The sequence below is a fragment of the Pleuronectes platessa genome, chromosome 20 (assembly GCF_947347685.1).
Source record: "Pleuronectes platessa chromosome 20, fPlePla1.1, whole genome shotgun sequence".
NCBI classification, from domain to species: Eukaryota; Metazoa; Chordata; class Actinopteri; order Pleuronectiformes; family Pleuronectidae; genus Pleuronectes; species Pleuronectes platessa.
Genome location: NC_070645.1, coordinates 10350910 through 10364010, shown reverse-complemented (window position 1 = coordinate 10364010; position 13101 = coordinate 10350910). Strand labels below are relative to the sequence as shown.

Sequence of the window (13101 nt, the reverse complement as noted above, 5' to 3'; positions counted from 1 at the left end):
ACTTGACAGACACACTTGTAGAGCAGATCCTTCCCAACGCTGAAGGCAAATTACCCATAAGAGTCACAAGTGGCTGCTGCTCCAGCCATCTTCTCACCGCTCACTCCACCGGCGTGGATAGATAGATAGTTATTTCTCTCTATAATCATTTCCCCAGTCTGTGGCCCCTGGGAGAGCTGTTTGTTAAGTAGGCCCACGCCTGCGCTCCCCTGAGCTTCCCTGCTGCTTCGTAATGAGCCTCTCCAGACGGATGGCCACTGAGAGCGCGGAGGCCACGAGGTTGAGAAGCTCACCTTCTCTAATTGGCTGAATCACAATCTCACACCCTTCAGTCGCAGAAGTGACCAAAGATTAGTTTTTATTAATTCCAACAGAGTTGCACAAAGCTTCCAGGTTAATTCAATTCGGGGTAAACATCAAACATGCAGAAGAGTCTAAAATATATATAACATAACAGATCCAGAGAAGTCATAACAATAAAGGCTTTAATGTAAGTGAAAAACTAATGAGCAGAACTTGAGGTAGTGGAAGTGAGATTCCTCAAGTGTGAATAATTATCATTTTAGAGGTTATGTTTTCGTCTGCATTTGTTTGATTGTTGTTTGTTTCCTGGATTAAGCAAAAACTCCTGTATGGATGAACATTAAACTTAATGAAAGGATCAGAAGTGTGTCAGGAAAGATCCCATAAAATGTCGGTGCAAATCCGGATCAGGTGGCAGATCCAGGATGTATTTTGTACTTCCTTCAACATTGTGAGATTGGACATTTTTCCACATTTTGTTTGATTTGGGGAGGATCCGAATACAAATCCGGATCCAGTGAATTTAAATGTGGTTTCATAAGAGGACTGTTGGGCCTTGGAGGAGGTATGCGCTCCTCTGAGTGACACACTAGTTTAAGATTGATTTGGGATCCGTATTCAGTTTACGGTCACCATTTCACAAAAAGCCGAATTAATGTATTAAACGTATTATGAAAAACATTGTCATTTCGTTTATTTTTATTTCCTTTTGATTTGAAACATTGCATCAATTGCATATTTCCTTCCCTGTCCTTCCTTCAATTCAACCACCAATGTGCAGAAGATGCAGACAAACAGGGAACAAATCGCCTTAGAGCTCCTGTAGGTTAAAAACCTTAGATGGTGCTTTTAATAGTGAGAGGCAGACGCTCGACTTCTTCTTGGTGTTGTGCTTTGCAGCTGCTGCAGTGGAGGTCACCTGAGTTTGTAAATTAGAGGCACTTTTTTACTGTAGACATGTTGGCTTGTCATCGTAGGGAAAGAACAGGTGTTAACATTAACGATGGTGCTGCTCTATTTAAGCGTCACAGTGAGCCATGACAGGGTGACAGCAAGAATCTGCGGCTAAATGAAATTCAGGCATCATTAATTGTATTATTCAAACCTCAGTTTTTCCAACGGTGACACTGAAATGTATCATCAGCTGTCCTGCAGGCGAAAAGGTGAGAGAAAGCTCACAGGGGAGTCAAGGTCAGCGTGTTCAACCACACGGTCCTGGGGAGAGGGTTGATCAGGCAGCATGAGTGAAAACAGGATGTGCAGAGCATTTTAACACGTGAAGACGTGAATGAAATAACACTATAAAATGTCCCCATTTGAGGTTATGGGATCAATTTTCCTTTCGCCATGTCTTTTAAATCCTTTTAGAGGCTTTTTCATGATTTCATTTAAAAGCGTTTTACTGCCAATCTCTCAGAACCGACAAATTATTATAAGATCGTATGAATATATAATGTATACAGTTTATATGTGCAGTTTTACAGGGTAGTACCTTTTACCTGCCTAATAATTTATATGTATGTGATATCAGTCTTTTTATAGGAACATTTATATGTATACCCACCCTGTCTCTTCAATGTCTATGCAGTCTATGCTCAAAATCCAAACCTTTAAAAGAAAAGCCCATTAAAAAAAACAATCCAAAGCCTTTAAGCTGTTAATGTATTCATGTTTTATGGAGGACTATTGATCATGTTTCATTTTAACTTTTGTACAGTTTGAAATAAGTGATAAAAGCTTTTAGATGCATGATGCACAAGCTGCAGTTGCACACATTAAAACTTGCAGTTGAAGGTGCAGTTTAAAAAAGGTGCAGATTGTCATTAACCAAGCGTATGTGCATCTTTTTATATACATATTTATTACAGTTGTGCATTTATAAGAAAGAAGGTAATATCAGTTAAGTGTTTTAACGTTTTTTATTATTCAGCATGGGGGAAAAATTATAATGAAGAATTTTAAGTGCCAGCTGAGGCTTATAAATTATCCCACGAACCCTTCAATATGGTAATTTACAACTCTGCAGGGCTGACTTCATTCTAGGAAGAAAACAAATATCAGCCATGCACGGAAGAGACGAAGTCACAGGGAGAGAGAGCGAGCTGCCGAAACACTCTGCAACCATCTGCTGGAAACATGCTTCATGTCCCTATTCACATACTGTAAACTGTGAAGTGCTTTACATTTCATATGAAAGGCAAATGGGGTTTTTTGCTCTCTTTGTGTAACCTGATCAGAACCAGTTGCGACTTGGCAGCGAACAGTGGGAGGTATGAATTAATTGGCCTCACTGTATAAAACTGAAGTGGGGACATCATACAACCCGTCTTCCTGTTGAAAAATATACGGCTTTAACTCGTGTTTGCTTAAATTGATTAATTAATAAGCATTTTCGCTCTCTCAATCATGAATAATAAGCAAGTAGGTCCATAAAATGTCAGAAAAAATTGTCAAAATGTCAAATATTTGAATGATTGTTTTTCTCTGTATGTTGACCCTGTGATAGGCCAGCGACCTCTTCAGTGTGTGCCCCGCCTAGCACCCAATGTCAGAACTTCCTGTGACCCTCAAAGGATAAGCGGTATAGATAATAAATGGATGGATGATAACAATATCTATTTGATACTTTAAGAGCAGAATTACTTAGCTTCACGAGTTGGATGACTTATCCATCACTCTGAATGAAAGAATGGGACAGAAAAGAGACGTGAGACAAACACTGATTCTGAGGGAGCAGAGAAATCAGTCAGGTTTTCAGACGGCAGATGAAACAAGTGAAATCTCACAAATTGAAAGAGGGGGGGAAAAATCTCAATGTCAGATGTGTAATTGTACGTCAGGGGCGTTAACAGCAGAAACGAGCTAATTCGACTGTCACTTTGTATTCAACTGCTCTGGATACTTTGCTTTTAAAAGCATCTAACAAGTCATAAAGGCTTAATAAGGCTCCACATAAAGAGCGTGGCTGCTTTCATGAAGAAATGTTGTCTGATAAATATTTGCCTGTGATCGGATCAACATCATCACTACTGACAGCCTGAGAGGCGCACATTTTATGTTTCATCATTCGTGACAGCTTTAGTGGGAGAAATGTTTTACAGCTCAGCAATTTGGGAATACAGCGCCTCTGCTTTGAAACTGATTAGGGGGGGGGAATAAGTTGAGTTTTCAGCGTCACGGGCCAATAGCCGTTCGCTTTCTGGTTTGTGACGCAACTTTGTTATGCTCCCTCAGAGTACAGCTAAGTTGTTCAGTCGAAGTTAAGAGGCCTAATGACTCGTGGCATCCACTCAAGAACAGAAAACCACTGAGGATCACCGTTCAAATCTGAATACAGACATCAAACTCCACAACAAAATAGCTGATGCTGGGGCCTTGAACACAGTCAACAAAGCATTCCTCTGTTTAGAAAATTATAGGGTACAACCACAAAGCAACAAAAAACATATTTTGAATTTTGTTCTGACAGTACACCAGAGATTTAAGACTCAAATGTTCTCCCTTAGTCCTGCTGAAACAACACAAAACACCCACGCTGACCCCGACCACCAAACATTTGATGGCAAAACCCCCACGGAGGCCTGTCACAACCGAGCTGGATCCCCGTCTGACTGGGGGGCTGTCACAGTGGGTGGGGAGGGTGCGACGGAGCGAGTGAAGGACAGGAGGTGAGGAAAAGGAGCGCGCCGGCACTGGTCGCATGTTAAGTGAGAAGCTGTGACACGGCAGCAGGGCCCCGGAGGCCCCGGGCCCACCTGACCCACAAAGACCTGAGAGCCCACAAGCTGAAACCCGCAGACATGCATCTTCCTCCTCACGGCCTCAGACTCTGAAGTAACATGCAAGGAAATCACTGCAGCTCAAAACACCAAAGTGATGCTTCCACATTTCAAATCAGATGTCACGACAACAGAAGAAACCAATTAAAATGATAAAAAATGCAGATTAAATAAACTATTTATATACCGAAGTTTTTTGGCTCACTGAAACTTTGAATGCAAATGATAAGAGATGTCTTGATAATTATTGCTGGACTTGCTGCAACCTCGGATTGATTTTACTCAAAATTTTAAAGTGTGAAATAAATTGCCTGCAAGTAAAGCCATCATTTTTCACCTACAGATAATGCAGTAAGCTACAATTACATTTACCATAAATTAGGGTGTGCAAAATAGCCTTAGGTCATTTTCTGGCTGAAAATGTTTCTCTGGCAAGTTTTCCATTTTCACTCGGGGTATATGAAATGTATAATAGCAATAAATTTTGCACTCAAAATTCAGAGTCTAATCTGAAACTTATCGTCTTATATATAACACACAAGAAAATAAAAGCCACTTGCCACCATGCCTGTGCATTTTTCCTGGCTGCCAGGCAACTGTGGCTAGCTTGCATAGGCTAATTCTGATAGCAAATCCCAGGTGTTAATATCCAGTGAAATTTGTAAATGCTTACAGGAGATTTGTTTTGAAATGAGAATCCTGTGCATTAACACACAAGGGCAACGTACAGGTATATGATGCTAAACAATTAAGGCTAAAATCTGTATGAAACCAGAAAACAGTCTCCAAATAATGCTAAGTGTCAAAAGCCTGTTTAAAAGCGTAGTTTAATCAGTTACTTTCACAGTGTGCCTGTGGTATAAAAAAACCACAGATCTCTTTTTTGCGTTACTATATTTGTTGGGTTTATACAATAAGATACGTCGAGAGAGAGAGAGAGACACTGACATCACATGGTAGTTGCCTCTGTCAGCTGAAACCCGCTGCACACAACTATGCCTGCTCATTTCTGCTCAGAGCCGAATGTTAACGCCTCAATATCGTCTCCTCTCAAATCCTAAAGAATGCTGGAGAAGAAGCCCCGGCAGGGTAATCCCATCTCACCTCAGCCTCTCCTCCTCGTTCTTTCGCAGCTTCATGTCCCGTTGGACCACTTTCAGCACGTGCTCCGCCTCGTCGTCCGTCAGGCCCGACAGGTCCAGTTTCCGGCCCATCGCTCTTAGCCTCGCCACAATGAGCTGCTGCTGCTGCTGTTCCTAGACAAAAAGGAGGAGGAGGAGGAGGAGAGGCACGGGCACTGCCGCTCTGGGGGCCGAGGCTGGGACGACCCTAAAGAAAGAAACACAGAGACATTTAACGTATGTGAATTTGTGGAATCAATTCACTCCTCTGGAGTTAAACGTCGACATTCATTAATTAATCATCAAACTCTGTAAGCTATGGAATTACAGCATCGATACGACTTAGCTTTTATTGTGCAGTCACGTTTTCACAACAGCAAGCCCATTGGAACGTAAAGCTCCACTGAAGGGGCATGAGCTCACCATGCAAATAAGGCTGCAGTGTTTGCTTTTATAAATCGTGAACAAAATATTTTGTGGCGCCATGCAGTTGCTCGTCTGCTGCATGAATCTCCCTGAGAGCTGGTTTCCAAACCAAAGTCTAATGGCTGGAAAGATTTTTCTGTTTACTGTTTCAGGTCACGGTCAGTTTGATACTTGAACTCGCCCAAGAGGGAAGAAACATTTGGGCTTGAGTATGCCCTTGTCAATTTTAAAAGGCTGTATTCAAAATGTTCAAAAATTCGTATGTTGCCTCATGAGAATGTTTTGAGCCATTAACAGTAATCGTGGTCTCATGAATGTTATCTGCACATACACCCAAATGTCATTTTATTAAGTATACCTGGGACTCACTACTGTTAACTATTAAGGATGAAAACTCAGCAAAAAATATTTTCCTTCATTCACTTTTCTGATGTTTTCTTTTTTTGTCATGCAGTTTGCAAATGAAAAAATAAAATCATCCATAACCCTGCAGCTCCATATCGAAAATCTCCATTCATACTAACATGACGATATGAACATGCTAATGTATACTGTAATGTTAATTTAGCAAGTTAATATGCGATTTTTAGCACAAAACACAAGGTACAAATTAATTCTCGATGATTTAGCTAAATGAATGTTAGCGCTAGTGTTAGGTAGCCAACTAGCAACACATTTTTACGCGATATACAACAATGCCAGAAATTCAAGAGTGTATGTTATTCCCCAGATCAATTTACATAACACCTTTGCTCACGATATTATACAACATGCACGGATGTTGCATGTTAGCAGGTTTCCTGTTTCCTGCTAACATTTCAGGGTGAGCATGTTGGGCTATAAAGTTGCAGCTAACCCAACATTAACGAGAGCATCTTCTTTATCCATATGAATATATATGCAACTCTACAGCATATTAAAGACATCTTGTATGGTAATTGATTTATTGATCGTTGACCTTTAACAACCCACGCTATAAATCACATTTAATAAGTGCAAACGGTAAATGGGTTCATATTTGAAGGATGCCGATCTGATTGAGTTTGTGATTGAGCTAACTTAAAAGCAAACCTGACACCTGTTATGTGTGGGTTGCGAGGGACAAACACAAATTCAGTCAGAGGAGGAGGAAAAAAGAACGAATGATGGAGAGGTGAAATCGAAGCGTGGCCCCGTGAAAATAGAAGAGAGGGATGACAAGAGGAAGGGAGAAAGCGGAGACAGATGGGGAGATAGACAGAAGGAGAAGGTCCATTAACTGTGGAGTCTAAACAAGATGGGAGAGCACCGGCAGTGGAGTGAGCAATGATGACTCAGAAGGCCAGACAATTATGTGCGTTCTATTATTGGGCCAATAGTTTCATCGACAGAGCACCTCTCCTCGCGCTCAGCTTATCACTCACTCCCCCCTTTCAGCTAGGAGCCTGGATCCGGATGGACTGCTGCTCAATGCAGTCACCGTACCTTTCAAACACAGGAAAGACAAATTGAGGTTTTCCTTGGCTCCTGTGCACCAACATGATATTTACTACCTCTTGAAATTTAAGAGGACGTATTGCTTATTTGTTATTGTGAGATTCATCTCCCTATTTGTAAAGGGAGAGTAGTATCCGCCATTGCTTGGTTTTCCAAAAGCAGCAATACAAACTTTTGCTTCTTTGTCTAAAATTGAAGAGTGGTTGTCATTTTGATGAAGAGCCTCCGGGAAGCAAGGGGAATATCATTTTTTCAAGTTATCATTTGATTCCGGATGCAAAGTAATTTGAATCAGTGGGAATATGCAATTCACAAGGGTAAATGCAAACACGCACTGTGAGAAAGAGCTTTTGTCGCTTTCTCTGCTCCAAGGTAAAAAAAAAAAAAGATATAAAATCTCTGAATCTCAGACATCTACCATCACACAGTTTGACAATCCATTGACAAAGGCTCTTCATTCAGCTGGTGTGATGAGACCTTGCCCTCGCCTCTGAGAAGCGGCCCAGTCTGAAAGAATCGGTTTTTACACTCACAAAATGTTTCAATACATTCCCGGCCTCACGTGGACATACATGTGCCAGCACGCATGTTGAATATGTGCTCTCTAAACTACTTTTACCACATGTGACTGATTCTAACGCACATTGATTTGTCTTGGTCACCTAAGCCGGTGTTGTGGATCCACTGGGGATCACTTCAAACAGGGACAAACATGTGCACATAACATATACCATACTCCAGGGGTTCATTTGTGCCGGATCCTGCCGGAACAGGATCCGGCACCTCTTGGTTTTGGCCTGCCCGTGTTCCGGGACTTATTTGGGCTGATCCGGTATCTCTCGTATAGAAACAAATATTAATACAGAGCTGCCAACTTTCACGCTTTCGGCATATGACACACATCCAATTTCTCATGCCCAAAAAAAAAGTGTGATTTCTTACAAGTGGCCAATACGTCGATCGCGAAGGCAGTGTGGGCCGGCACCGCCACGCCCCCCCCCCCCCCCCGACAAGAGGTCCGCCACTGACGAGGTTCGCAACATCGTCCAGGGCGGGGGGTGGCGGCGGCGGCGGCGGCTAAAGACACACCGCCGCTGACGTTTTGTAATAAATCTCTCATTTGATTTTTGTGTTTGCAACTTGTGTTTCTGCTTGCGCGGCTATATTTTGGTCACCCCCGACAAAATCTCACTCCAAGGTTTTTTGAAAAGTTGGCAGCTCTGTTAATATTAATAAAATGTTTAAAAAATGTATAAAATAAAACAATAATATTCATATAATAATTTACAGAACAAGTCCCATGAATTGCATGTTGTTTATTAAGATAAAACGACGTCATTTGAAAGACTCGGAGATCTGTTGTTGATTCACCCCGCTTCGCAGACAAAAACTTTTGAAATTTGCTGCATCTGGGGAGCAAGCAGCAGAGAGGAACAAAGAGTTACCTGTTCAATGCAAACATGTCAAAATGACAGTTGAATTTACTGTCCTTTTTCAAAAAGAAGGAAGAGTTGCATGACGCTTCGAAATGAGTCAGAAAAGCCTCGACAAGCGGCGACAAGGGCAGTTGCAGCGGTCATGTTGACGAGCAAAACCGGCTGGAGCAGGAGACTAGCGCCGCAACCGCTAGCCAGCTTCACCGACAGCTAGCCAAGCCAGGGCAGGAGGCCGGTACCGCGGCAGCAGAAGGTCAGGTTGCCCGCCAGCCGGAGCGGGAGCTAGCTACAGCGCCAGCATCACAGACACACGCAGTAAAACCCGAAACCGGGAGGAGGAGGAGAATCCGGACATGGTCGTGATGTGGGGTGTTTTGGACAACTAAATATGGTGAGCTTACTGTCTATTAATAGGCCGCCGTGCCAATCTTTAAATAATAATAATGGAAGATTTATGTGATTTATTGTAAGCTTTGAACTTTTATTTTTTACAAGTTAGATCTATGTTGAGAAATTAATTGCTGACTGTAAGTCCCACCTGTGTTGATGTGGGCATTTGCCTGTGCTGTGCAGTATAGCCTAAAATAATTGTAAATTATTGTCATAAAATTTATACCATGGATATTATTTGAAATTAAGGCTTTTAAGTCCCACAGCATTGTCAGTGGGCATTTGCATGTTTTTTTCAGCACCGTTTTCTTTATGCGTTCCGGGACCTGTGCCCGTCTCGTCATCCCTGCGCTGTCATATGTACTTTGCGTTCCGACACCTTGTGATTTACAAATTAAGCACTGCCATACTCCCTACCAGCCACCATAGCTGATTAAACACCCATTCAACAAGTGTAAACCCGACATTGCAGTTTTCTATGAGGGGTTATGTGCCACGATTTATCTCAGCCAGTAAGACTGCTTTGCTTGGTGGTCTTAATGCTAAGCTAAGCCAACCTGCTACCAGCCCTAGCTTTACATTCATCAGACAGCTATGACAGTGGAATCAATAAGTGGCATCAATTTTTTCATCTAAAATATAAACGTTGACCTGTGTGTTTGAGGAGTTAGAATTATTTTAGTCTCGAATGGCACACTTAGGCGAATGACATCCGATAACATCACCGGCCAAAATTGGCTTATCTAACATGCAGTATTTGTCTTTGGCCCCTTTTACTTCACCAACATATAGAGGAGATAAACGCACCATTACTGTGCGGCCATTATTGTATAGCCACAAGGGAAGGCAATTATTCAGGCCTTCTTTTTATAGTGAGTGGTGTCAAGGACAGGCATGAAGCGTCATTTATGTCTGTGAGGGTGTCTGCCTCTGAAGCTTCAGTGACGCACACGCTCAGGGGCAGAAACAGACATGGAACACACAGAATAATCCATTTTCACCTGTGGCAGCTCGCAAAGACAACACACACGCAGACATGTGCACATCCAAACATTGTTGCCTCATGCCACAAATCCACACTTCCTTCACGAGGCAGCAAAACGCCCCAAAACACATCCCAGACACCCCCTCAACAACAGCACAGACGAGCTATCAGTGTGTGCACGGCGGAGAACAGACAAATCCTCTTCACCAGACACTGATTGGAGGCCGCCTCGGTGGTTCGATGCTTCAGCAGTCTGCTCAGTCGTCCCAGAGGAGGCAGGTTGTGAGCCTAGCTGAACAATGTTGGTGAAGTGGTGTTAAAGTGAGCCCTGCACATTTGCCTTCCAAGAGTTTAAAGCTGTTCTTTTCTCTTTTTTTTTCTAAACCAACTTTGAGACTGCAGAGCACAGTCACCAAACAGCCCTAATCTAGCTTCAGAAGCCTTGTTTTGCAAAAGACAAAACACACTGTGGATTATCACATTCCTGCTGATCACACAGTCTCTGATCAGTGCACTCGGTCGGCTTGTGAGTGCTTCTCAACGCACTCACAACTCTATTTCCAGACAAACACAACAATATTGGACTAAATCTATTTAGCAAAACCTTCCTTATTGGAATCTGAATTCCCACCCTGGGGAAATAAGGTTTTGTTACAATGCCTCCAGCTAAAAATGGAAATATATTACGGAACAGGACAATAAACAGAAACACAAAACATGGGTAAGAGAATTAATAATATCTGATCTGGTATTTTTTTTATAGAGGAGTATTTTTATTACCTCAATGACTTTTAGTTTGTTTATCAGCAGGATTATGCAGAAACTACTCAACCGATTTCCCTGAAATTTTGCAGAGTGTTGGGGCATGACCCAAGGAAGAACCCATTAAAACTTTGGTTGATCCAGGAACTTAGTTTTACTTTCTTTAGCAAGAATAATTCACGGATCTTGATGAAGACTCTGACATGTTTAGGGGACTGATAGTTATGACTGGTGCAGATCCAAATATAAATCTGGATTAAGTGAATTTAAATGGGATTTCACGAGGGGAGAGTTCGGCCTTGGAGGATGTATGCACTCTACTCTACGTTTTAGTTGACTTTGTTTTATTCCAGTCAATCATACATGACAATCAGCCAGATGAGAAATGTTAAATGCACCTTTTGCAGGTCATAATTTTAACAGCTATTTCCTTTGGACAAGCGGTTTCTTTCTGAGTTAAAATCCACAAAATATAATGGTCATTACTATTTCATTTTGACTTTCACTACACAACACCACTGTAAAGCTGTCAGAGTTCAACAGCAACATATTCAGACCAACACTCTGCTGAGATAGAGAGAATGGCTTCAGAGGGAAAATAGGTCACACGGATTCATCTCTCAGGAGAGTGAACAGAAACCTAACTTTCCAGCAAAGGGCCACAGAATAGACATTAATCAACCATGCAAATATGTACACACCCACACTAAATCACCCGAAGTACATTGAACACGCATAAAAGTGCCACTTCCTACACCAGGCTGCACACCACTCGGACGTGCTGCTGTCCATCACCTCAGAGGATGGGCGAGCTGAGGACAAGGCCCTGTCGGAGCGCTGAAAGGGCAGGTGCAGCCGAGCGCTAAATGAACTGCTTGCTTTAGACACTCTCCATCGGATCAGCATTTTGTCACAGCCAGAGGGAAGGAGATTGAGAACGACTCCTCCGAAATGAATATTTGGAACCGCAGGTGAATACAGTGAACCGACATCGCATTTAGAGCTATTTGTGGTATTCTGCATTACATATTTATGAGCGGGGAAGTTTTGCTTGAAAAATATGTGGTAATAGCTCAGGGTGAGTGCTTTAAAATAAACCATACCTTGTTTTCATGCGACAGCCTCTCTTAGACTCAATGGTCATTTGTCTTCCAACAACCCGCATGACAGCAGAAACATAAGTGCTCTGGTTGTTTCAACCCAGGATATGACCACTATTTGTCACGATGACTCAGGGCGAGTCGTCAGAGAGCAAGGAGGAGCAACATGAATGTGGACTACAGATGTAGTTCAGTTCAGGGCACATGTAGTGGACATTAATGCTCCACTATTAGACCGGCTGTAAAGTAGGACACACAACACGCAGGGTGAACAAGTCTGCCGTTAGTGATCCGTTTCTAAAGATACCGATCAACTAAAAAAACAAATTCATATTCAGTACTAACATCCATATGACAAAAAGCCCAATGATACCTGGTATTATTATAAAGAAAAAATATTGGTACCAGTAAAACTATTTGTTTGCCTTGACATCACGCATTCTCTTTTATGTTTGTTCTCAAAATACATAGTGTAACTGACTCAAATGAGCAACTACATAACCATGTTTTGGTACCATCTGTTAAACATGGTGCTACCCTGTAGACATTCACTATTTACACCTGTGTAAACCTGTGTTTGTCAAAGTGTCTGCTGTAAAAAGGCCCATTATAATTCTGATACTATTAATATTAAGTTTTCCCGAGTACTGCATAAATGTATCATGACCTCTTCTAAAAAAATAGGTGTACCTGAAATGACTGAACAGTTTAACTGTATTATGTATCTGCAGATGTACTAATACACAAAGATGTACACAGTTTGGACACAACACGTGTATTTAAATATGAACAATGTCCACCACCATCCTAACAACAAGTTAACCAGGCAAACTGAGGAGATCTTTGGCCCCTCAGGCCATGAGACCCTTCAACGCCTCCAAGCAATGGTGGAGTGATGGTGACTGAACGCTCACCTTCACTCTGGTACTGCTGCTGGGCTCAATGTCTGTTAGACGCTTACACAACTGTGCAATTTGCTTTTATATATTTATCTCAAAATGCTCTTTTACTCAAATCTTTGTGTTGCCACTTCTTCTGATGCTTGTTTCTTGCTGTTACTACTTTCGTTCTAATCTCATCTATCTATCTATCTATCTATCTATCTATCTATCTATCTATCTATCTATCTATCTTCAGTAAATATGAACCAAAAATGCTGGAAACGGGTCGAGCAAACAAACTACATCCCAGCAGCTTTTTGCCCAGTCAACACTGTACTTAAGAACACAGGTTATGCCACAACATGCTTAGTCTTAGAGATCATATTTAATGAATACAAACCAAAGAAAGAGTCTCCCTTTAGTGTATCCAAATATCACAACA

At 41.8% G+C, this 13101-nt stretch overlaps 1 protein-coding gene across 3 annotated transcripts in view; it reads right to left on the bottom strand.

The window, feature by feature from the left end:
- The window catches only part of myripb (myosin VIIA and Rab interacting protein b), a 96615-nt gene extending 91319 nt beyond the window's left edge, over nucleotides 1-5296 (bottom strand). For all 3 annotated transcript variants that reach the window (XM_053412661.1, XM_053412662.1, XM_053412663.1), the window contains exon 1: nucleotides 5187-5296. In XM_053412661.1, the coding sequence (XP_053268636.1) occupies nucleotides 5187-5296 (110 nt within the window). The remainder of the gene's footprint in view (nucleotides 1-5186) is intronic.
- Between the last annotated feature and the right edge of the window lie 7805 nt (nucleotides 5297-13101).